Here is a 26446-nt window from a genome sequence, read left to right on the forward strand (position 1 = left end):
ATTCTATTTAAGAAAGTAAAAGGAAAAGACTAGATAAGCAAATAAGTATTTTCTAGAATCTGGTTTTTATGAAGATCCTCTGATGGACTATTTTCTTGCACTGCAGGAATCTGTCCCTTCGATAATAAGCTGTTAAAGAAGAGTGGTAAAAATAAAAATGGGTCCAGGTGGAGTGGCTGATACCTGTAATCCCAGCAATTTGGAAGGCTGAAGTAGAAGGACAGTTTGAGACCAAAAGTTTAAGACCAGCCTGGGCAACAGAGAGACCCTGTCTCTACAAAAAGTACAAAATACTAGCAGAGTGTAGTGGCAAACGCCTGTAGTACCAGCTATTTGGGAGGCTGAGGTCAGGGGATTGCTTGAGCCCCGGAGTTTGAGGCTGCAGTGATTGATGATCTTCACTGGACTCCAGCCTGGGTGACTGAGCAAAACCCAGCCTCAAAACAAAACAAAACAGGTCTGGCGCGGCGGCTGATCCTTGTAATCCCAGCACTTTGCGAGGTCTAGGTGAGTGAATCACTTGAGGTCTACATGGTGAAACCCCATCTCTACTAAAAAAATACAAAAATTAGCTGAGCACGGTGGCAGGTGCCTGTAATCCCAGCTACTTGGGAGGTGGAGGCACGAGAATCCCTTGAACCCGGGAGGCAGAGGTTGCAGTAAGCTGAGATCACACCACTGCACTCCAGCTCGGTGATAGAGCAAGACTGTCTCAAAAAAATAAAACAGGCCGGGTGTGTTGGCTCACAACTGTAATCTTAGCACTTTGGGAGGCCAAGGCGGGTGGATCTCCTAAGGTCGGGAGTTCAAGACCAGCCTGACCAACGTGGAGAAACCCTGTCTCTATTAAAAATACAAAATTAGCCGGGCATGGTGGTGCATTCCTTTAATCCCAGCTACTAAGGAAGCTGAGACAGGAGAATCGCTTGAACCTCGGAGGCAGAGGTTGCTGTGAGCAGAGATCATGCCATTGCACTCCAATCTAGGCAATAAGAGCGAGACTTCATCTCAAAAAATAAAAGAATAATAATAATAAAGAAAAGAGCAAATAAACAAACTAAGGTGACAAAGATTTCTTAGGGACTCAGGCCTCTAGGCTTTTGCTGAGTGGATGCATGTTGTTTAACATTCCCCGTACGTGGATGGTCTGTCTGTTAGAGGCTGGCAGGATAGAAGCACCAGACAACTGCTGTTGGCTTCTAAATTTGGGGGCCGTAGGTTTTTTGAAAACCAGAAAGTGTTGTTATTTTATTAGTTCACGAAGCTCCCTCAACTATTTCTTAGAGAACTCGTGATCTCGCCCCCAGCACTGAATTCTCTTTCCGTCTCCATTCCCCATATACAACTCACACAAAGCTCTAGGCTCAAAGCTTTTCTCTGAAATTTATTTCTTTTGCTTATTACTGAATTGGTGTCAGCCAGGTGTTCCTGCTGGTTGGTTATTCTTGGGTGGGACTTTGTTTTATTGTTCTACAATTCCATAGGCACCCCTTAGAAGAGCTCAAGTCTGGGTGACTTTCTTGGGGTTGTCCTCAGTACTAGGTCATCCAGAGTCTATGTGACTCCTTTATCACAAATAGATAAACATTTATCTAAAGTGTATTTATCAAATACCTACTTCATGTCAGGTCCTGGGCACATACAGATAAACAAGATAGAGCCTGGGGCAGCACAGGATTTTGTGGGGAAAGATTCGGAAAGAAATAATTACCATAGTGTGACATATGAGAGGTGTGTACAGAGCAGGGAGTGACATTCTGTCAAGGAGGAGAAATGGAGAAATGGGGTGTAGAAGGAACACTAGGAGTTCACAGGAGGACTTGCAGGCAAGGGAACAGCAAGTGTAAAGCCAGGGAGGTGTGTTCAGAAAGCAGCAAAATAATGGTGGAGTGGCAGGAAGCACGGAGGGGAGGGGCAGGGAATGTGGCTGGAAAGGCAGGTTGGGGCCACATGTGGAAGGCCCTCAGTGACAGTCCAAGGGGTTGTACTTTTCCCAAAGGCAACAGGGACTGAGATGGCATTAGCACATAGGCACACCACTACTTTTGATGGTGTTTCTGGGTGTCTGAAAAACTACATCCCAGCACTTTGGGAGGCAGAGGTGGGCGGATCACCTGAGGTTAGGAGTTCAAGACCAGCCTGGCCAACATGTTGAAACCCCATCTCTACTAAAAATACAAAAAGTAGATGGGTGTGGTGGCGAGCACCTGTAATCCCAGCTACACGGGAGACTGAGGCAGGAGAATCACTTAAACCCAGGAAGTGGCGGTTGCAGTGAGCAGAGATTGTACCACTGCACTGCAGCCTGGACAACAGAGTGAGACTTAGGTCAAAAGAAAAATACACACACACACACACACACACACACACACACACACACACAAATTGTAAAAATAAATTCTAAGGCCAGGCGCGGTGGCTCAAGCTTGTAATCCCAGCACTTTGGGAGGCCGAGGTGGGTGGATCACAAGGTCGAGAGATCGAGACCATCCTGGTCAACATGGTGAAACCCCGTCTCTACTAAAAAAATACAAAAAATTAGCTGGGCATGGTGGCACGTGCCTGTAATCCCAGCTACTCAGGAGGCTGAGGCAGGAGAATTGCCTGAACCCAGGAGGCGGAGGTTGCAGTGAGCCGAGATCGCACCATTGCACTCCAGCCTGGGTAACAAGAGCGAAACTCCGTCTCAAAAAATAAATAAATAAATAAATAAATAAATAAATTCTAAATATCTATTTTGTGGCTAGATCAAGCTTCATATTTTTATTGTAGAAAATCTTAAATATTCTCAAAAGTAGGGGGAATGATGTAATAATATCCCTGAATCTATCAACCAGTTCAACAATGGTCAATTCACAGCAGTCTTGTTTCTTCCATAACACCCTCTTCCCTACCCTCACCCCCACACAGTGGATTATTTTGAAGCAAATCCCAGACATTATATAATTTCATCTGTAAATACTTCAGTGTATCTTCATAAGTATTTTTAAGTTCCTTTGCTTGAATTAAGACCCAAAAAAGACCACACTTTGCATTTGGTCGATGTCTTTTAAGTTTCTTTTCTTTTCGTTTTTTTTTTTTTTAAAGTGTAAATCATTTTATTCTCATGATATCAATTTGAAGTCAATTTTTAAAAGAATGATTTCTTAGGTGGGCATGGTGGCGCTTGCCTGTAATCCCAGCTACTCAGGAGGCTGAGGCAGGAGAATTGCCTGAACCCAGGAGGCGGAGGGTGCGGTGAGCCGAGATCGCGCCATTGCCCTCCAGCCTGGGTAACAAGAGCAAAACTCCGTCTCAAAAAAAAAAAAAAGAAAAAAGAAAAAAAGAATGATTTCAGGAGTCACCTCAAACACTCAAATTATATTAAGATCTAATGTAGTAGGTCCATGAGGATCCATTATACTATTTTTTAAAAAATTTATTTATTTTACTTTAGGTGCATACTATATCTGGCATTTCTCCCCATGCTATCACTTCCCACCCTCCCCTGTCTTTTAAGTTTCTTTTCAGCCACAATAGTTCCTTTTACTATTTATTGAAGAAATGAGGTTATCTGTCCTGAAGAATTTCCCACTTTTTGAATTGAACACATTACATTGTTTCCTCCCTTATAATGCTGTCAATATATCCTTCTATCCCATCAATTTCACATAAACTGGTTGTTATACCCAGAGGCTGGATCTGATTCATGTTCAATTTTTAGGTGATGCTATACACTTGGTATTGCAACATAACAAAAAGCACATAATTTTTAGTGTTTTATTTTTATTTATTTATTTTTTTGAGATGGAGTCTTGCTCTGTCACCCAGATTGGAGTGCAGTGGTGCAATCTTGGCTTACTGCAATCTCTGCCTCCCAGGTTCAAGCCATTCTCCTGCCTCAACCTCCCAAGTAGCTGAGACTACAGATGTGCGCCACCACGTCCAGCTAATTTTTTGTATTTTTAGTAAAGATGGAGTTTCACCATGTTAGCCAGGATGGTCTCGATCTCCTGACCTTGTAATCCACCTGCCTCGGCCTCCCAAAGTGCTGGGATTACATGCATGAGCCACCATGCCCAGCCCCCCTATACGGGATTTCTAAACAGTGAAATATAATTCATATAACATAAAAGTTGCCATTTAAAGTGTACAAATCAATGCATTTTAGTATACTTGCAACGTTGCACAACCATTGCTACTAATTCCAGAACATTACAATTATCCCCAAAATAAACCTGTTAGCCATCACTTTCCATTCCTTATGACCTCTACCCCCAAATCACTGACAACTACGAATCTACTTTCTGTCTCTACCAGTTTGCCTGTTCTGGACATTGCATATACATAGAATTAAATGATATATGGCCTTTTGTGTCTGGCTCCATTCACTGAACGTAATGCTTTCAAAGTTCATCTATGTTGTAGCATCACGTCTCAGTACTTCACTCCTTTTTATGGCTGAATCAGATTCCATTATATGGTTATACCACATTTTATTTATCCAGTCATCAGTTAATGGACATTTGGATTGTTCCGACTTTTTAGCTATTCGAATAATACTTGCTGCTGTGAACATTATGTACAGGCTTCTGTATAAACATGTTTTCAATTCTCTTGGGTAGTTATCTTTCTTTTTGTGATGTTAAAATGAATTAACTGCGCGGTGGCTCAAGGCTGTAATCCCAGCACTTTGGGAGGCCGAGGCGGGTGGATCATGAGGTCAAGAGATCGAGACCATCCTGGTCAACATAGTGAAACCCCGTCTCTACTAAAAATACAAAAAATTAGCTAGGCATGGTGGCGCGTGCCTGTAATCCCAGCTACTCAGGAGGCTGAGGCAGGAGAATTGCCTGAACCCAGGAGGTGGAGGTTGCGGTGAGCCGAGATCACGCCATTGCACTCCAGCCTGGGTAACAAAAGCGAAACTCCGTCTTAAAAAAAAAAAAAATGAATTAACCAGCCAGGTTCTTGTAGTCCCAGTTAATCAAGAGGCTAAGTCAGGAAAATCCTTTGAAAACAGGTGTTTGAGGCTATTGTGAGCTTTTTCTTTTTTTTTTTTGAGACGGAGTTTCGCTCTTGTTGCCCAGGCTGGAGTGCAATGGCGTGATCTCAGCTCACCGCAACCTCCGCCTCCTGGGCTCACGCAATTCTCCTGCCTCAGCCTCCTGAGTAGCTGGGATTACAGGCACGCGCCACCACGCTCAGCTAGTTTTTTGTATTTTTAGTAGAGACGGGGTTTCACCATGTTGACCAGGATGGTCTCGATCTCTGGACCTCGTGATCCACCCGCCTCGGCCTCCCAAAGTGCTGGGATTACAGGCTTGAGCCACCGCGCCCGGCCGTTGTGAGCTTTTTTTTAATTTATTTTTTTTAGAGACGAGATTTCACCATGTTGGCCAGATGGTCTCAAACTCCTGACCTCAAGTGATCTGGCTCGCCTCGGCCTCCCAAAGTGCTGAGATTACAGGCGTGAGCCACCACGCCCGGCCAATATAGTGAGCTATGATCGCCCCTGTGAATAGCCACTGCACTCCAGCCTAAGCAACACAGGAGACCCTGTCTCTGAAAGAAAACCCAGATTGATTGATGGGCCCAAGTATCACTGGCATTACAAAGTTTTCCTATACCTTTCATGCAATGGTCATAGAAATCTCCAATAATGCCGGGCATAGTGGCTCACGCCTGTAATCCAAGCACTTTGGAGGCCAAGGCAGGTGGATCACCTGAGGTCAGGAGTTCAAAACCAGCCTGACCAACATGGTGAAACCCCGTCTTAAAAAAGAAAAAAATTGCCTGTAATCCCAGCACTTTGGGAGGCCGAGGCGGGTGGATCACGAGGTCAAGAGATGGAGACCATCCTGGTCAACATGGGGAAACCCCGTCTCCACTAAATATACAAAAAATTAGCTGGGCGTGGTTGCGTGTGCCTGTAATCCCAGCTACTCAGGAGGCTGAGGCAGGAGAATTGCCTGAACCCAGGAGGCGGAGGTTGCGGTGAGCCAAGATCGCGCCATTGCACCCCAGCCTGGGTAACAAGAGCGAAACTCCATCTCAAAAAAAAAAAAAAAAAAAAAGAAAACACTTTAAAAAATTAAAAAAAAGAGAAATCTCCAATGATTAATGATCTTATCTAAATCTATTATATCATTAAGGGTTAAAAGGTTGATTTTATTTATTTTTTGTTTCCTATTTGCTTTGAGATGGAGTTTTGCTCTTTTTGCCTAGCCTGGAGTACAATGACACGATCTTGGCTCACTGCAATCTCTGCCTCCCAGGTGCAAGTGATCCTTCTGCCTCAGCCTTCCAAGTAGCTGGGACTACAGGCACACGCCACCACAACTGATTAATTTTTGTATTTTTGGTAGAGACAGAGTTTCACCATGTAGGCCAGGCTGGTGTCGAACTTCTGACCTTAAGTGAGCTGCCCACCTTGGCTTTCCAATGTGCTGGGTTTACTGGTGTGAGTCAATGCACTTAGCCAAAGGGTGATTTCATAATTCTACCATTCCATTTGCATTTGTTGCCCGAATTTTTCTAGACTAAATCATAATTGTAAAGAAAGCAAGTCTCTTCTTTCATCTGTCAAATGACAAATTTTGTACTTTCCTGTATGGAACCCCAGAGAAATTCTGTACATCTACATGGTCCAGGCTCTCCATGGAGTTGCAAATAAAGAATTATAATCAGGGCTGGATGCAGTGGCTCATGCCTGTAATCCCAGCACTTAGGGAGGCCGAGGCAGGCAGATCGCAAGGTCAGGAGTTTGAGACCAGCCTGGCCAACATGGTGAAACCTTGTCTCTATTAAAAATACAAAAATTAGCAGGGCATGGTGGCTGGCATCTGTAATCCCAGCTACTTGGGAAGTTGAGGCAGGAGAATCACTTGAAACCGGAAGGCGGAAGTTGCAGTGAGCCAAGATTGTGCCATTGCACTCCAGCCTGGATGACAAGAGTGAAACTCCGTCTCAAAAACAAACAAACAAAAATAATTATAATCTTGGCTGGGCATGATGGCTCATGCCTGTAATCCCAGCATTTTGGGAGGCCGAGGTTAGCGGATCACTTGAGATCAGGAGTTTGAGACCAGCCTGACCAACAAAGAGAAACCTCGTCTCTACTAAAAATAAAAAATTAGGCAGGCATGGTGACGCATACCTGTAATCCAGGCTACTTGGGAAGCTGAGGCAAGAGTATCGCTTGAACTCAGGAGGCAGAGGGTTGCCATGAGCCAAGATCGCACCATTGCATTCCAGCTTGGACAATAAGAGCTAAACTCCGTCTCAAAAAAAAAAAAAAAAAAAAAAAGAATTATGATCCTAGAGACAGGAAACAAAAGTAAATCTAAGGCCGGGCACAGTGGCTCAAGCCTGTAATCCCAGCACTTTGGGAGGCCGAGGCGGGTGGATCACGAGGTCAGGAGATCGGGTGGATCACAAGGTCAAGAGATCGAGACCATCCTGGTCAACAAGGTGAAACCCCGTGTCTACTAAAAATACAAAAAAACTAGCTGGGCATGGTGGCACGTGCCTGTAATCCCAGCTACTCTGGAGGCTGAGGCAGGAGAATTGCCTGAGCCCAGGAGGTGGAGGTTGCAGTGAGCCGAGATCGCGCCATTGCACTCCAGCCTGGGTAACAAGAGCGAAACTCCGTCTCGAAAAAAAAAAAAAGAGAAAAAGTAAATCTAACCTTGACTTGGAGAACAAGGGTGTCTACTTAATGCCCCAGGGCAATAATGTACTTTATAAAATTCCTCCTAACCTTTCCTTTCTAACCCATCTCTTTCCCTTCTCTATTCCCCTTCCTTATTCTTCATTATATAGATGGATTTAGCCTCTCTGCCAAAGTCCTTCTTTCTCCCAGCCTCTCCAGCTCTCCATCTCCTTCTCTCTCTAACCAGCACCCCCACCCCCTTGTTTTGATTTTGCTTCACAGAAGATGCTGGACTGGGCATGGCTGAAAGCAGACTCTCTGAGCTGGGAGTGGGCATGAATTCTGAGCTGGAAACCTTTCGTGGATGGGTAAGAGGAGAGGAAACAGGGAGAAACACTCACACTAACAAAGCTTATTTCCATCACATGTATTTTCTGCAATGAGCATGAATCACATATGGTGGAATAAAAAATAAATGAATAAAATGTTTTAAAAATAAGAGATGGTAGGGAAGGAAGTGAGCACTATTCTTTCTCACTTTCCAGTTCTCCTTCTTCTCCATACAGACTGCTACATCCTTGGCTTTCTGTTCCAGGGAAAGCGAAGTGGAACCTTTCCTCTGACTCAGGATTTCAAGTGTTTCCCACCCCCTCAGGCCTGCAGGGGAGGTGGGAGCCATGGAGTCATGCTCCTATAACCATCCAGAGGAGCTCTGGGAGCTCTGGGAGCCAGGCTGGCTGAAGGCCTTCAGTGATAGATGAGAAGTCTCCCTAATTAAAACTGCTGGGCTCGGCCAGACACTGTGGCTCATGCCTGTAATCCCAGCAGTTTGGGAGGCCGAAGTGGGTGGATCACTTGAGGTCAGGAGTTTGAGACCAGCCTGACCAACATGGTGGAACCCTGTCTCTACTAAAAATATAAAAGTTAGTCAGACATGGTGGTACATGCTTGTATTCCCAGCTACTTAGGAAGTTGAGGCAGGAGAATCTCTTGAACCTGGGAGGTGGAGTTTGCAGTGAGCCGAGATGGTGCCACTGTACTCTAGCCTGGAAAAACCCAAAACTGATGGGCTTGGCTGGATGCAGTGGCTCGTGCCTGTAATTCCAACACTTTGGGAGGTCAAGAAGGGTGGATCACTTGCGGTCAGGAGTTCGAGACCAGCCTGGCCAACATGGCGAAACTCTGTCTCTACTGAAAACACAAAAATTAGCCTGGTGTGGTGGTGCGTGCCTATAGTCTCAGCTACTCAGGAGGCTAAGGCAGGAGAATCTGGGAGGTGCAGGTGGCAGTGAGTCAAGATGGTGCCACTGCATTCCAGGCTGGGTGATAGAGCGAAACATGGACTCAAAAACAAAAACAAAAACTGCTGGGCTCTCCAGCCTCTTCTCCAAGAAGCACTTCCCTGAGTCATCAGATATCCCAAGGCTGTTCAATTTAGACGTCTTGGTGTCTTAGGAAAATTTCAAGGCTTGGAAAGGATAGTGGAGGCCTCTCAACTCTCCTTCTGCTTCTGGAGTCTGGGATGGGAGACAAAAGCCAGTTGACAGGCACAGTCTCAAGACCCAGGTCCCCATATCACCTATGCCTATCTGTCCACGACCCATACATGCTCCAGTGGCAAGTGTGAACAAAACAAAATGAACAGCAGCCAAGTTTTCACCTGTGTGTAGAGCACTAGGGAAATGTAGGTGTGGGCATATTTTTGCGGTCTCAGCCTATCTGAGCAGGAGCCTTAGGCGCAGTGAAGAAGCCTTGGTGAGTCAGGAGACAGCAGGGCAAAGATGACAAGCACACGTGCTCCAGAGTTACAAAGACCCGAATTCTGAGCCCTTGCTCCACCACTTACATACTTCATGATCACAGGCAAGTTCCCTACTTCTCTGAACCTCAGTTTTCACCTGTAGAAAATGGGCATAATTCCCATTCGAGTAGGTATTTAAAAATTTTAAAAGAATTAAAATTTTAATTTAATTTAATTCTTCTGGGCCAACTCTCTCTCTCTCTGTCTTTTTTTTTGAGAGAGAGTCTCACTCTGTCATCCAGGCTGAAGTGCATTGTCGAGATCTTGAATCACTGAAGCCTCGACTTCGCAGGTTCAAGCAATCCCCCGCTACCTCAGCCTCCTGAGTAGCTGGGACTACAGGCATGCACCACCACCCTAGCTAATTTTTGTATTTTTGTTAGAGATGGGGTCTCCCCATGTTGCCCAGGATGGCCAACTCACTCATTAATTGGGAGTTATTGTTATTGAACAGTCCATATGCCTCAGTTTATTTATCTCTAAAACAGAGATAACAGTGGGATTACCTGAGGGGGGGATTAAATGAGATAATGAATGAAGAGTGGTTGACACACTGTAGGTAAATGTTAACTATTAACACTCTCAACACCTCCTCTGTTTTGCTCAAGGTCAAAACCTGGTAGTTTCCTCCTCCTCTTGCTTTCTCTCTGACCCTGTTGCATTTGCCAGCAAATGACCCTTCCTATCTCTTTGGACAGAAGAAGCACAGAAAGAAGAATGCACTCAGAAAAGAGCACGTGGGAGAGCAGGAGAACCAGGGGTCTCTGTCCTTGCTGACACCTGCCTCTCCCCTCCCACCGCAGTCAGACCCAGGCCTTTCCCACGAGCATCTTTCTTGGACGAAGCTCTGCCAAGGGTTCATTTTAGAGACTTCTGTAATCTCGAGAGGATCCGTATTAATCTTCCCCACCTACAAAATGAGTGGCAGCTCGAAGCCAAGAACTTCCCAGCCAGGGAGAGAAAGACATGGAAGTTCCCTTTTTTTTTTCTGTGTCTCTCCCCACCTCCCTTTTGCGGGGGAGCTGAATGTGCTCCTCTGGAAGGACTGAGGGAAGCCGGGGCTGGCTCGAAAGCGATTTTGCCTAGTGAAGCTGGCAGCTGGGAACCACTTTCCCTCCACTTGCCCTCTGCCGGGGAAACTCCATGACGGAGACAAGCAGCTGGCAGGGAGAAGCCTCTGGATTGGGTCTGCTGGGGCTGCTGCAGTGCCAGGCAGGCCCACACAGGAACACGTGGGCCCAGAGGCAGACACTGATGCCACCTTTCCTTGCTGAGGACTCCCTAGAAAGGCAGTGCCTTGGGGCCTGTGGGGAAGGCTATCTTTACCTGTAGCACAGAAGCAAATGCAAAGGAACACAGGACTAGTGGAAAAGAACAGGGTCCCAGCCCTGGTGCTGCCACTCTATGGCCATGTGATTTTTGGTCCAGTTGCTTAAGATCGTTCCCTAAATTCTAGTTTCCCTATTTGTAAAATGAATGTTGTAATATGTCCCTCATAGGAACTGTGCACAGAATTAGTTGAAATAATGTCTGGGAAGCTGGGATATGGGAGATGGCTAATAAATATTCATTTATTCCACAGAGGAACTGACGAGAAAGGAAATCGCTGGATTCTGGAGGCTTTATGATTTATCAGCTTATTCTATGGAATTAAGCCCTGGGCACCGTGCCATTTGTCAGGGGCCTGGTTCTAGTGAAGATATGTGTTTATCCTTCACCATGAGATCCCAAGAGTCTCCCAAAATATTCTGGGCCTCAGAACTGGTTTCTCTGGGCGGCAGAGGAACAGCACATAGGGCAAAAGGAACCTGTTCCTCAGAGATCCAATCGACATCTCCCTTAAGCCTTTTTTTTTTTTTTTGAGACGGAGTTTCGCTCTTGTTACCCAGGCTGGAGTGCAATGGCGTGATCTCGGCTCACCGCAACCTCTGCCTCCTGGGTTCAGGCAATTCTCCTGCCTCAGCCTCCTGAGTAGCTGGGATTACAGGCACGCGCCACCATGCCCAGCTAATTTTTTGTATATTTAGTAGAGACGGGGTTTCACCATGTTGACCAGGATGGTCTCGATCTCTTGACCTCGTGATCCACCCGCCTCGGCCTCCCAAAGTGCAGGGATTACAGGCTTGAGCCACCGTGCCCGGCTTCCCTTAAGCCTTTTGCTCCCTCCACGAACTCATCCTTTTGTGCTGCCAGCTCCATGTCCCCGTTCTGGGGGAGGCCAGAATGACACAGCTACATGTCACCCTGTGGTCTACAATGTGGGGAAGGAGCTGTGTCCCTGCTGGAATTGAAAAACATCGTTGAGGGCTGCAACTTTTACAGGAAGGTTACCATGCCAACGACAGCCTCCTTGCCTGCCAGGGATGAAAGGAAACAAGGCCGTGGGTGACACGCATCTATTGTGTGTCCACAAACTTGCCTGGAATGCATCAGGGGCTGCGGACTGCTGCTCAGCAGGATGGAACAGGAAGATTCAGGTTAGATTTCAGTGGGACTCCGGGACAGGCAGGACTGATGAGGGCAGGGCCGGGCCAGCAAGAGAGGATTGGGAAATGCTTCTCTGAGATTGATACCCATCTCTTGGTGAAATGTGTGGGTGTGGTACTGACAGCAGGCATGGGAGGCATGGTGTCCTAGATACCAGTTTCTGGCTGTGATGGGAACCTCGACTCCGTCCAGCCTTGGCAGGACGGCCTAGGAGGTGACTTATGCTATGGGGCACACAGAGGAGGGCAGCAGGCAGGGCTAGCAGGTCACTGGGCGGTGGGCCACAGCCTCGCCTCTGGCAAAGGCCCAGTCTTGACGAGGAAGCCCCAGAGATGCCTAAGGAGGAGCGTCTCCCTCAAGGAGCAGGGCCTCCAGGGAGAATGGCCTCCACTCCCAACCGGGAAGGAGCACAGAGGACTGAGGAGCTGGCACTGCCGCAGCACCTACGCCACGTCAGGCACTTGACACAGCCCCCATTTCTTTTCATTCTTACCACAAACCTGCACAGCAGGGACTCTCACTCCCATTTCACGGAGCAGATGAGGACACAGGCTCAGAGAAGGTGAGTACCCGGCCCGGCATCACCCGGCTGGCAACGGGAGACGCTGGGGCTGGAACCCCGCTGTCTGAACTGGAACTCCAGACCTTCAGGGGGCCCTATTTTCTTCTGGAAAGATTCTCCCGAAGCCGTCCGCTCCTCGTTCCGCCCTTCGTACAGGCTTCCCGGGCCCGAGACGGCTGGGCAGAGGCTAACGGGGCACGTCCAGCCGGCGCCTGGGAAACCGCTCCTCCAGCCCGCAACTGCGAGGGCCCGGGGCCGCCACGGGGGCCTCCGCCGCTGCCTCTCGTTTCACCCCAGGCTCGGGAGGGGCGTTGCACCCAAGGCCACAGAGCGCGCGCGGCCTTGCAGATTCCCGCCGGGCCCGCAGGCGTCGAGGCCGCGTAGAGCCCCTGCGCCCCAGTGCCCCCGCGCCCCTGCACCCCTACACCCCTGCGCCCCAGCGCCCCGCCCGCAGCTGCGAGGCCCGGGCCTGCAGAGGCCCCGGCGGAAGCGGCTCCTTCCCGGGAGGGCTCCCACCCCCGGCCCGCCCCCGCCCGCCCTGCGCCATGTATGGCGCTTCCTCCCCGAGCCCTACAAGGCGTTTCCTCCCGGCCCCAGGCCCATACAAGGCGCTTCCTTCCCGGCGCGGCTGGCAGGCGGCCCGCGGGCGGGGAGCCCGGTCCTCTGGGCCCGCCCAACCCCGGAGCCCGCGGCCAGGGGACCTGCTGCCAAGGAGGGGGCGGCGGCGAGAGGGACGGGGACGCGCGGCCTGCCCCGTGCGGGAGGCGCCGACTTGGGGGTCCCGCCGGCCCCTGCTGGTGTTTTACCCTCCTTTTCTCCCCCAGCCCGGACCACCACACGCCCTGCTGGAGGGTGGTTCAGCGGCCCCAACCCGGGACCTCCAGCCACGCGGGCCTCTGCGCCTCGGGGGTCGCTCTCCGCCGAGCAGTTGACACGTGGGTCTTCCCTGACCTCTCCCTTCCTCCCCGCTTGCGCGTCTTGTACCTCCCTGGCTTCAGCCAAGCTGCCCCCTCGGCCTGGAATGCCCTTCTCACACTATTCTGGCACAAAGAAGTGCTACGCATCCTTTACTTGGTTCAGACTTCTGCCCTCCTGGAAATCCTTTTCCCACCCCCACCCAAAGGTCAACAGCCTCTGCTGCGTTGATTTAGGTGTCTGAGTGAGAGGAAAGAGGAGAAGGATCCTGTTTTCAGGACTGCCGCCATCCCTTTTCACCTTGGAACACGCATCTTTGACTTTAGATCTGGTCCCCAACCTCTCCACCTGCTACAGCTCCGTGTGGTCTGAGTTTGACTCTGCAGGAGAAAGCTGGAAGGGTGGGGTGAGGGGAGCCGCAGCTGGGGCAGGTGTACACCCGGAGTGAGTTGGGGCTGAATGCTGCCCTTGGCGGATCCACCATCCAGAAGGGCCTCTCCTGTTCAGCCTGACAGCGCTGGTTTATCCACCACTGGAAGAACCAGCAAGTCCCTACAGGCCCTCCCGACAGCGCCTCCAGAAACAAACCTGGCTCAGCCATGTGGTTACCCTGATGTGATCTGCCATGAGAAAGGTCACAAACATGGACTGGATCTCAGCACAAAGGGAGCCAGCAGCAGTTCCCGAGCCCCCTCCCTCTATGTTCCAGCAGCACAGCTGTCGCAAAGTCCAGCTTTCTGCTGGGGAGGAGACAAGCAAGTTCCCAGGTGGCCAGCTAGACCAGCCTGCGAGCCTGTGATTGTTCTGCCACAGGTAAGGCAGGGAAAGAAAAGCTCAGAGTTTGGGGCTGAGTGGGAGAATATGTCAGAGAAGGGGCAATGGCACAGTCAGCTTATTGCAGCTTCAAACTCCTGGGCTCAAGTGATCCTTCTCCTTCAGCCTCCAAAGTAGTTATGACTATAGGCGTGCACTGCCACACCCAGCTAATTTTAAAATTTTTCGTAGAGATGAGGTCTTGCTCTGTTGCCCAGACTGGGCTTGAACTCCTGACTTCAAACTATCTTCCTGCCTTGGCCTACTAAAGTGCTGGGATTATAGGCAGAAGCCACTGTGCCTGGGCTAAAACTCGAAGAAAACATGGATGGATCATGTCCTTGGATTTGGCAAGGATTCTTAGATATGGCAACAACAGAAAAGCAGATAAATTGGACTTCTTCAAAATTAGAAAGTTTTGTGCATCAGAAGACATTATCCAGAAAGTGAAAATACTTGCAAATAGTATATCTCATAAGGGTTTGGTATCTAGAATATTTAACTAAATGTTATAACTCAACAAGATAAACCAATTCAGGACAGGCAAAGGAGTTGAATAGAAATTTCTCCAAAGATATACAACATCAACCCATGAGAAACAAAAACATATATTCACACAAAGACTTGTACCTGAATGTTCATAGCAGCATTATTCAAACAGCTAAAAACAGGACACCGTTCAAATATCCACCAGTGGAAGAGATAAACAAAATGTGATATATTCATACAATGGAATATTACTGTTGTGCTGTTTTACTCACAACATTTCTGACACCAAATATGTGTAGTTTTGTTGTGCTGTTTTACTCACAACATTTCTGACACCAAATATGTGTAGTTTTGTTCCTACATCAACCAATTATCCAAGTCTCCAGACACAACAGGGTGTCTTACAATTCAATTTAATTCTGACATTACCCTCAGTTAGCAGACCCCACAGATTAAGGGCTGAGTTCCATAAGACTGCTCCAATATTAGGTGCCAGTCACAAGTTGCCACCTGTACTTCTGACTAATTTGTTATAAGGGGTTCCCATGACCTCCTCCTTCACGTTTGGTTATTTGCTAGAACAGCTCACAGAACTCAGGAAAAATGTACACATTATGGTAGGTTATTATAAAGATTATAACTCAGGGCTGGGCGCGGTGGCTCACGCCTGTAATCCTAGCACTTTGGGAGGCCGAGGTGAGTGGATCACCTGAGGTCAGGAGTTCAAGACCAGCCTGGCCATCATGGTGAAACCCCATCTTTAAAAAAAAAAAAGATAATAACTCAGGGACAGTCAATGGAACAGATGCATAGGGCAAGGTCTGGGTGCAGAGCTTTCATCCTTGTGGACATACCACCCTCTCAGCACTTCAACGTGTTCAGCAACCTGGAAGCTTCCGGAACCCTGTCATTTAGGGGCTTTTATGGAAGTCTCATTATATAGGGATGATTGATGAAAGCATTGGCCATCAGTGATTAATTCAACCTCCAGTCCCTCTCCCCTCTCTGGAGGTGGGAGGCAGGTGCTGAAAGCTCTACTTTTTTTTTTTTTTTTTTTTTGAGGTGGGGTCTCACTCTGTTGCCCAGGCTGGATTGCAATGGCGTGATCTTGGCTCACTGCAACCTCTGCCTCCTGGGTTCAAGCGATTCTTCTGCCTCAGCCTCCCGAGTAGCTGGGATTACAGACATGTGCCACCATGCCCGGCTAATTTGTGTGTGTGTGTGTGTGTGTGTGTGTGTGTGTGTGTGTATTTTTAGTAGAGACAAGGTTTCACCATGTTGGTCAGGCTGGTCTCAAACTCCTTACCTCAAATGATCTGCCTGCCTCGGCCTCCCAAAATGCTGGGATTACAGGCATAAGCTACTGTGCCCAGCCAAAAGCTCCACTCTCTAATCATGTTTTGGTCTTTCTGGGGACTAGTCCCCATCCTGAAGCAACCTAGGGGCCCCCAGCCATCAGTAATCTCAGTAGCATAGAAAAGGCACTCTTACCTGGCGTGGTGGCTCATGCCTGTAATCCCAGCACTTTGGGAGGTTGAGGAGGGTAGATCATGAGGTCAGGAGTTCAAGACCAGCCCAGGCAAGATGGTGAAACCCCGTATTTACTAAAAATACAAAAATTAGCTGGGCATGGTGGCAGGCACCTATAATCCCAGCTACTCAGGAGGCTGAGGTAGGATAATTGCTTGAACCAGGGGAGGCAGAGGTTGTGGTGAGCCAAGATTGTGCCACTGCATACTCTTAGCACTCTGTAGATTCCATGGGTTTTAGGAGCTGTATGCCAGGAAAGGGGTGGGGCAAAGACCTGTATACATATTTCTTATTGTATCATACTACTGAAAAATAAAAATAAACATGCAACAGGCTGGGTATGGTGGCTGATACATGTAATCCCAGTACTTTGGGAGGCTGAGGCAGGGGGATCACTTAAAGCTAGGAGTTCAAGACCAGCTTGGGCAACATAAGATGACCCAATTTATATAAAAAGAATATATATAAAAAAATAGCCTGACATGGCAGTGTAGTCCCAGCTACTTGTGGGGCTGAGGTGGGAGAACTACTTGAGCTCAGGAGATCAAGGCTACAGTGAGCTGTTACTGAGCCACTGCACTCCAGCCTAGGTGACAGTGAGACTCCATCTCAAAAAAAAAAAGAAATATAGATGTATCTCAAAAATTTATCTAAATGAAAGAAGCTTCACATAAAAGACTACATATTGTGCTTTTCCATTAATATAAAAATTTCTAAGAAGGGCAGAACTGTAGAGGTAGAAAGCACATCAGTAGAGACCTGGTGTGGTGGCTCATACCTATAATCCCAGCACTTTGGGAGGCCAAGGTGGGCGGGTCACTTGAGGCTGGCAGTTTGAGACCAGCCTGGCCAACATGGTGAAACCTCGTCTCTACTAAAAATAGCAAAAAAAAAAAAAAAAAAAAAAAAAAAATAGATGGGTGCGGTGGCGGGCACCTATAGTCCCAGCTACTCAGGGGGCTAAGGCTCAAGAATTGCTTGAACCCGGGAGGTGGAGATCATACCGCTGCACTCCAGCCTGGGGGACAGAGCGAGACTGTTTCCAAAAAAAAAAAAAAAAAAAAGCAAGCAGATCCATCAGCAGCTGCCCAGGGTTAGAAGTGGGAATAGAGACTGACTGCAAGAGAGGACAAATAATCTTTTTGGGATGCTGAACATTGAGTTGTGAGTTGTGGGATGTTTACATAACTATACACATTTACTTTTACTCTTTCTTTTTTTTTGAGACAGAGTCCCACTGTTGCCCAGGATGGAGTGCAGTGGCAAGATCTTGGCTCACTGCAACCTCCACCTCCTGGGACCAAGCTATTCTCTCGCCTCAGCCTCCAGAGTAGCTGGGACTACAAGCATGCGCCACCACACCCAGCTAATTTTTAAATTTTTAGTAGAGGCGGGTTTTCACCATGTTGGCCAGGCTGGTCTTGAACTTCCGGCTGTAAGTGATCTGCCTGCCTCAGCCTCCCAAACTGCTGGGATTACAGACGTGAGGTACCATGCTTGGCCTACACACATTTACTTTAAAAAATAAATAGCCGCCGGGCGCGGTGGCTCAAGCCTGTAATCCCAGCACTTTGGGAGGCCAAGGCGGGTGGATCACGAGGTCAAGAGATCGAGACCATCCCGGTCAACATAGTGAAACCCCGTCTCTACTAAAAATACAAAAAATTAGCTGGGCATGGTGGCACGTGCCTGTAATCCCAACTACTCAGGAGGCTGAGGCAGGAGAATTGCCTGAACCCAGGAGGCGGAGGTTGCGATGAGCCGAGATCGCGCCATTGCACTCCAGGCTGGGTAACAAGAGCAAAACTCTGTCTCAAAAAAAAAAAAAAAAAATAGCCAAACTATACCCACAGTGGGTTAATTTCATAGTTCGTAAATTATACCTCAATAAAGCTGTTAAAAAACAAACCACAGAAATGATAGCAGGATGAAAAAACCAGTGTCCTGAAATCTGAATGTCTTCCTGGCCCTTGGATCCAGTCAGGACTGATCCACGTACCTCTCCAAACTCAACCTCTCATCTCTCCAGCTGACCGAAGTTGCCACATAGACCTAGCACCCCCAGAGGAGGTGGGAGCCACCCTGCACTCCCCTTGTCCTTTAATATTCCCCCACTCTTCATTGCCATTCCTTGTTAACAGCCTCCACTGCTGGACCTTCACAGTGAGGGGCAGGGTTCCCCACTGCACCTTGCACAGGGTTCAGGACACGAAACATGTCCAAATGCTTGCTTAGTCAAGGAATGAGACTGGCTTAACTCAAGTCTGATTTAAGGAATAGAGGTGGCAGTGGAGTGTGTCTGCGGAGAAGGCTGGAGGAGACTGGGCTTCGAAGGGACTTTGTTCAGCTCCCCAGGGAAGGGCAGAACTCCTTCCACGATACCTTTCGGAATCAGAGCCCGTCAGGGGTGTGAAGGAGGGTGTCTCTCCCAGGCAACATTCTGCCTTATTACAAAGAGCACCCCTCCCAGAGGCTGCAGTGAGCCGAGATCGCACTACTGCACTCCAGCCTGGGCAACAAGAGCAAAACTTCATCTCAAAAGAAAAGAGAAAAAACAAAAACAAACAAAAAACAAAAAGCCTCTGCAGGCCCTCCAGGCTCACCCCAGCTGGCTCATCTTGCCTCCCCTTCCCTCACCCAGGGAGCCTAGGCTGGGCATGTATTTGGGTCTGAATAGTCATATAACATGGGGCAGGGGTCCTGGCATCATCAAGCCCTGATTTCTCCTCATTCTCAAGCCCAGCCCCCACCTGCCTTCTCCCAGGAATCGGAATATCTCCGCATCTTTGCCTCTCAGAAGATCCTTGCCATTCCTGCTTGGAGCCTTTCTCTCAAGTTTCCACCCTCCTTCCTTGTTCTCCTCGCTTCCTTGGAAATGGGTTTGCCGTCTAGCTTTCCTTTGAGTAGGGATGGAGAGGCAAACAGAAGGGCCTAAGCCTAGGTATAGTATCTCAGCAGAGTGGGAGGAACTGGAAGTCTGTGGCAGTCAGCAAGAGCTAGATGAGGCTAATTTGGAAGCCCGGGGGCTGGAGAAGCAAGTTGATCTACACACTCAAGCCAACCTTGACTCACAGGGAAGTGACTTCAAACAGCTTTCATAACTCCATCTGGATGTTGGCCACCTTTCCTCTCCTAGCTCTGTCTTTGGTTTCAGGCCATGTGCTCCCTCCAGTTGTCCCTTCTCTCGTTTGTAGCAATGGAGAGAACAGGGTCTGGAATGAAGAATAACAAGATCATCCAGCTGTTAAGAGCACCGAATCTGGAGTTGCAGCAGGAGTTGCAGCAAGTGTTCATGTTGGCTCTGCTAATGTGCTGGATGAGCCCTACAGGTCACTATATTACTCTCTGGCCTCAGCTTTCTTCTGTCTTCAGTGAGGGAATTGGAATAGGTAAGGTGCAAGATCCTTTTTAGTGCTAAAATTAAGGGGCCCAGTGCAGTGGCACACACCCCTGTAATCCTAACACTTTGGGAGGCTGAGGCAGGCTGACCACTTGAGCTCAGGAGTTCAAGACCAGCCTGGGCAACATGGTGAAACCCCATCTCTACCAAAAAATACAAAAATTAGCCGGGTGTGGCAAATGTGCCTGTAGTCCCAGCTACTCAAGAGGCTGAGGTGGGAGGATCCCTTGAGCCTGGGAGGTTGCGGCTGCAGTGAGCCAAGATTGCACCACTGCACTCCAGCCTGGGTGACAGAATGAGGCCTTGTCTCACAAAAGAAAAAAAATGCTAAAATTATAATTCCTTAAGAAGTCTAAGTATTGGGTACTGTGGAGAAAAGCTATATAAAGGTGTGGCTGTAGACTAAGGACTAGAGTCAAACGAGTCTCTTGTCCTTTCTGAGAATGGGCTTGAGGTTCCCAGGTACAGCTTTGCCTTCTCACTACTGCCAGGATTGCTCACCTTACCAGGGCCAAGGGCCCCCCAAGAAGCCCTTCTTCATGCTGTGTTATTTCACTCTGTAGGGATGACCTGCATTTGCACTGGCTTTGGAATCAACGTGGATGGGAAGATATAAACAGCATCTCCCTCACTACGTTTTTCTAAGGATTACATAACTGTTCAACAAATGTCAGTGACTATAGCTACTTTACAGAAGGACAGCTCAAAGCCCGGAATGAGGAGTAAGAAAACTGGGCAGAGCTGGATTGAGATTCCTAGGCTCTCCTCTCTGCTCACTTGTCCCTACTCCTTTGTTAAACTACTTTCTCCACTTTCCCAGAATTTAAGGGCAAAGCAAGCAATCCCAGGCACCTCTTAATGCTTGTCAGAAATCCTCCCCACTTCAGCTGAAGCAAATTTCTTCCAGTGTCCTTAACTCTAGCACCACCTTGTGGTCACCAGCACAAGCTTTCCCTGGCTACTTCCAGAGGACCAAGGTTGGGAGTGGAGGAACCATCAGAGCAGCTGCCATCCCAGTCCTTGGTAAGTGCCAGACACTGTGCACTTCATGTGCCTTATCCATTTCATCCTTATGAAGTAGGGGAATCCTTATTACAGGTGGGGAAACTGCTACTCAAACACATGGAACAATTTGCCAGCCTCTCATGTGGAGCCAGGATTTCTACTTGGCAGACCTTAGAGATCCTGCTCTCTACTACGCTCTCCTGATAGCTTCCCAGCTGGCTGGCAAGGCAGTTCAGATTCAGGGACTCTGATACAGTGAAGTCACAAGCCCACCTAGCAGCAGAGCCAGAACCAGAGGTTTTTATTTTTTTATTTTTTATTTTATTTTTTTATTTTTATTTATTTATTTATTTTTTTTGAGACGGAGTTTCGCTCTTGTTACCCAGGCTGGAGTGCAATGGCGCGATCTCGGCTCACCGCAACCTCCGCCTCCTAGGTTCAGGCGATTCTCCTGTCTCAGCCTCCTGAGTAACTGGGATTACAGGCACGCACCACCATGCCCAACTAATTTTTTGTATTTTTAGTAGAGACGGGGTTTCACCTTGTTTACCAGGATGGTCTCATCTCTTGACCTTGTGATCCACCCACCTCGGCCTCCCAAAGTGCTGGGATTACAGGCTTGAGCCACCGCGCCCGGCTCTATTTTTTATTTTTTAAAGACAGTTTCGCTCAGTCGCCCAGGTTGGAGTGCAGTGGTTCGATCTCGGCTCACTGCAACCTCTGCCTCCCAGGTTCAAGCAATTATTGTGCCTCAGCCTCCTGAGTAGATGGGATTACAAGCACCACCTGTAATCCCACCACCTGCCAGGCTAATTTTTGTAATTTCAGTAGAGACGGTGTTTCACTCTGTTGGGTAGGCCGATTTTGAATTCCTGACCGCGGGTGATCCACACACCTTGGCCTCCCAAAATTTTGGGTTTGCAGGCATGAGGCACGGTGCCCGGCAGGACCGGAGCTTTTCTTGACTCCCTTGTTTAGTTCTGGGTTCTTAGCTAAACCCCAGGTAAGCCTGCGTTTCAGGAAAGGACTCCTGGAGATAGCTGTATCTGAAACAGAAATCACCCAGACAGGGTTTAGACTCGATTTACAGAGAACCCTGGAGGTGATTGTTTTCACCTGTATCTCTAGTTCCTGCTATTCAGCCACACCCTCAGCAACCTGCAACACCCAACTGCTACAGAGCAAGCAAACAGCTGTGCCTGGCTTCCCTCTCTCTTATGGGATGCTCCTATGCCACTTGGCTGACCAGTTCCCAGGTCCCCCGAGACCCAGTCCCATCAGGACTGGACTTGACAGCTAGCATTCAGCTAGCATTCACTCAAATTAGCAACATGGGAGAAGCTGGCATGAGGCTTAAATTCCACTTTGGCACACAGCCCTGAATCCACTGTGCCTGTCTGGGAGTGTCCTGGCATGAGACCTGCAGCCAGAGAACAAAAGATGGCAAGTGCTGCAGGCCCAGACAGGCAAAGACCACAGCCCATACATTCTGCAGCACTGTGCTGTCTTCCAACAATTCTGTCTTCAAGAACAGCGCCTAGAGATGCATTAAGAGGGAAAATTACACTTCCACCAGCACAGGAATGTTCGCCCCCCTTCCCAGCTCGTGATTTTTCATCATCAGGGCTATCATCTAGATCAGATGAGAAAATGGGTGAACATATGCTAAATGCCATTACTGGTCAATTTTATTTAAAACAGTTTTCTCAAATCTAGAGGAAGCAAACCATGCACCACCTTGGCTCAACTAGGCTCCTTAAACTACCAAAGCAGCTCTCTAAGCACCTCAACCTTAGGGGAAAATAAATCCTCTTCTGCTGTGAACCTGGCCTAGGAGCCCTGCTCCACTGGACGAGCCCCTGACCTACTCTTGAATGGGCTACTACTCTCCTACACAGTGTAAGGTATGCAAGATGAAGGAGCGTGGGAGGGAGAGGGCCCAGGCCTAGCTTCTGCTATTCCATCTGGACCATTCTATTATAGGACTCAAAGACAAAGAGATAGAACTTTGGAATAAGGCCTGGGATAAAATTTTGGTGTTATCACTGAAGGGCTGCTACTTAACCTTGTTTTGTTCCATTTCATCACCTGTAAAATTGGGTACATCATCTACCTCCATGGTGTGCTGGGTTATGGGATAATATACTTAACATACCTTAAAAAAAAAAAAAAAAAGGCAAGATTCTCTTTGGCATGCATGTAGAATGGGGGAGAATATAAATTAGTTTGAGCCCAGCAACCTGAACCTTCTTCCTCTATTGTTAACTCTGGGATCTAAGAAAAACTTTGCATATACCTTTCCATAGACAAATGTACACAACTCAAATCCAAGGCTGAAATGCTATTGGCCATGACTAATCTGAGGTATGCCTTGGAGAACTCAGTCTCCACAGTTCAGGCCTTTCTAGAACAGTCCTAAAAAATCTCAAGCACACAAAGTATATTCTTAAATATGGTTTAATACTCTTCTCCATTTCTGTACATCACAACACCAAGATTTTGCTGCTTAGGATCTCTCTGCAGAGGCTATAGAGAATGCAAAGGCTACGGTTTTCACCCCCTCTTATTTGTGTTTGTATGTGTAAGTGTAATACATATCAATATATATTGATACACACATCAATATATAATGCAATATATATCACCGAAGAGAACACATTGATTAAAGAAATACAAAAATTTGGCATCATTTCCAAACTTAAATAGTAAAAATAAAAACTACAAAAGGAGCTGCATACCCTAAATGTATCATGTGAAACAACAAGCATATTCAAAAATGTAAATTTACATCCAATTACTCTGGTCTTGTCATATCACATCAGACCCATTTACAATGGCAAAACCCTAAGGTACTGCTGTGAAGAGAGCATGTTTGCTCGCTCTTGGGTGTTCTGCAAACAAATAGCAGAGCCCAAAGCATAAAAGCCTGTTCCGGTGAAGTCTCCCACGTTGGTGAACACCAAAGAATCGACTCTTCTCACTGGGGGTTGAGACGTCAGGTTACACATTGACAGACAGCATTTGGACCTCAGAGTACAGTGTGAGAACCAGAAACTTTACATTTAAGACATACTCCCTTCATTCAAGTGAAACAGGATTATTGGAACGATAGGCAGGTCTGTAACCTGGGAACAAGGAGCTGGTTCAGACCAATAAAGCTACGAGTGACTGAATCAAGTCAGTAAAGAACAGCAGTCAGGCACTAAAGTGTTAAAAGTACCCAATTTGAAAACCAAATGTACCCCACTACCCTAGTCAGTGTGGAGGTGATACCAATTGACTTTTAAAACCTTTGGTCCTTCAAAGTCCATTTGGTATACTTTTTTCCATTGCTACCACTGGGCACATACTATACACTTTGTTCACTGTCACCACCTCGGGCACGCCATGACCTTGCGTTATCAGCTGGGTTCAAGTCTGACTTACAGGCCAGCTGTGAAGCATAAGCTTCAGGGTTTCAGGCCAACTTTTGGATCCAACATGGTCTTAAAGTCCATGGTGCCAGAAGCTGTGTCCCATCCCTTCCCACCCGCCCCTAATTTCTCGTGTGAGAGGTGCTTGTAAGTCCCACATTTGAAACAGATGTTCCAACCTCACCAGGAGGTCAGGAGTTTATAATTACATGCAGTCATACATGTCTGTCGTTCCTGTGAAAAACCTTGCAGTTCATTTTAATAAATCAAAACATTCACATAATCTCATGCCATCCAACACAAGGAAAACACGTCCACCTCCCTTTTAACAAGGATTGACCCAAGCAAAAGAAAATCCTCTTTAAATTTCTTGGCTTCCACTTAAATTGCATGTTTTATTTCTCCCAATCCCAGCAAGAGCACAGAAGCCCCATCATATCCATCCCAAACTGGTTTCGAGTAGGTTAAGGTTATAGGGACCCTTGTCAGAACATCGATACAAAGGGCTCCCAAACGCTGGGCACAAATGTGTCTGCAAACAGATGGAAGTAAACAGTGCACTGGCCCAAATGCTTCATGAGTCAGTTTGATTTTGCAATGCAATTTGCATCCTTGAAACTGCCAGTCTGGAGGGGGACGGGGTAGCGTGAGGGAGTGAAGTTGAAATTGCCTCCTATTAGCTCACCCTTTCAACATTAAACAGAGACCGAGAGAGAAATGGTTCCAACATTTCACCACATGTATTTCTTCTTATGCAGTCTAAGCTGAGAATGCCATGTAAATGGGTCACTGCGAAATGCAGCAATTTAATTTTTTTCTCCAATCAAAATAAGAAACAAACCAGTATGATCTCACTTCTATTAACTTTTGAAGGTTTACAGCAGTTAAAGTATTTTTGCTTCTATGTATGAAGGTTAAAAAAATCATTTTTTTTTTTCCATAAAATACAAGAGCAACCAATTTCACCATCGAGTAAAAGTAAAAACTGGGATTCTTTTTTAAATTAGTCCAAAGTGGCATTTAGGAACTTAGTCGTAGGCTGCTGCGCTGACACCATGACAAACCAAAGTGTAGGGTTGGGTCTGGTTTTGTTTCGGTTTCTTTTCAATATCCAATGCTCATGGATTAAGTTCTGGAAATGTTCCAATTGTAAGGCAGGGATCTGTTTGGATTCCACCATGGGTATGCTCCTTGGGTTGGATGCTGGAGGGTGAGGCACGTTTTGCCGGACCCATGTCGACTACCTAGTAGTCATCAAGGTCAAAAAATTCATCGTCTCCTCCTTGGTATTCCATTCCCTGGAAATCTACTCGGTACCGCAAGATACCTGGGGAAACAAACCAAAAGGTAAATTACCGTGTTCATGGAATGGGCATGTGTGTAGGGGGGCTGGTCACTCTAATAAGGGAAGCCCTATTCTCTTGCAGAATTATAGGAAGAGGTAATAATAAACATTGGTCCAAACAGGAACCTGCACCTGCTGCCTCAATTACCTATCTCAGTAGATAATGAGCACCTCACCTGAAGCAGGGCTAGCCAGGAGGGGCCTTGACCTGAGACTCTGGTTTTAAGTTCAGTTTGCTGATTTTCTACTCACCTCCAATTCCACCAAAGCCTTTCACAAACTGAGACCCTTCTTGTGATTTATCTGTGACAATTTCCAACGTAGCTCCAAATTTTTTATAGTTGTTAGCAAACCATTCCAACAGGGGCATGCTCTCAATAAGCTCATGTTCCTGTCCGGTCTATAGGGGTGACCATGAGATACAAAAATGGGGGATTAGGATATATTAAGGCTTATTAGCCCCTCTCACAGCTCCTTGCCCAACCATCGCTCTCATCCTCCCACTTACATGTCTGTCTGAGTAAAGTCTGTAAGTAATCTCTGGTTTTGATAACATAATGGACATAAGCAGATAAATTCTCATTATTTCAAACAATACTTCTCTCCTCAGGCTCTATCCTCAGCAATGAAATGTCAACACAAACACTCAGTGGGTTTTCAGCTTATCATTCCCATTGTTGACTCTAGAAGTCAGGCTGTTGCAGTATCTCTAAGCAGCACTCACTGAATGGCCCAGAAGAGACATGCCAGGACTGCTTCTGGGAGTGGCCTCATAAAGAACAAAGCTCTCCAAATCAGAACTTGAGGAAGGTACGATTTAAACCTATCTCATAAGGGAGAGTGATACTTTAAACTGTGGTGATGCATTTAGAGCAAACCAGAGAAGCCACTACAGTTAAAGAGCTGATAAAGTGAAGAAAGCAGCACAGGTTTCACAGTGCAGGAGAGGCATTATGCAAAGTAAATTTTCCTCTCTATTAATGATTTCAAGGACAAGGAAATGTTTTCCTGATTGCTTAACTAGTTAAAAACACAAAAACAGCCGGGCGCGGT

At 47.3% G+C, this 26446-nt stretch overlaps 1 protein-coding gene across 3 annotated transcripts in view; it reads right to left on the reverse strand.

The window, feature by feature from the left end:
• Positions 1-23076: 23076 nt before the first annotated feature.
• ETF1 (eukaryotic translation termination factor 1) overlaps positions 23077-26446 on the reverse strand; it is a 34832-nt gene continuing 31462 nt past the window's right edge. For all 3 annotated transcript variants that reach the window (XM_003933937.4, XM_010344486.3, XM_074380003.1), the window contains exons 10-11: positions 25646-25793; positions 23077-25375 (exon numbers count right to left, since the gene is read on the reverse strand). In XM_003933937.4, the coding sequence (XP_003933986.1) occupies positions 25293-25375; positions 25646-25793 (231 nt within the window). In that variant the 3' untranslated portion in view covers positions 23077-25292. The remainder of the gene's footprint in view (positions 25376-25645; positions 25794-26446) is intronic.

This window comes from Saimiri boliviensis, chromosome 1, assembly GCF_048565385.1.
Source record: "Saimiri boliviensis isolate mSaiBol1 chromosome 1, mSaiBol1.pri, whole genome shotgun sequence".
Classification (NCBI taxonomy): domain Eukaryota; kingdom Metazoa; phylum Chordata; class Mammalia; order Primates; family Cebidae; genus Saimiri; species Saimiri boliviensis.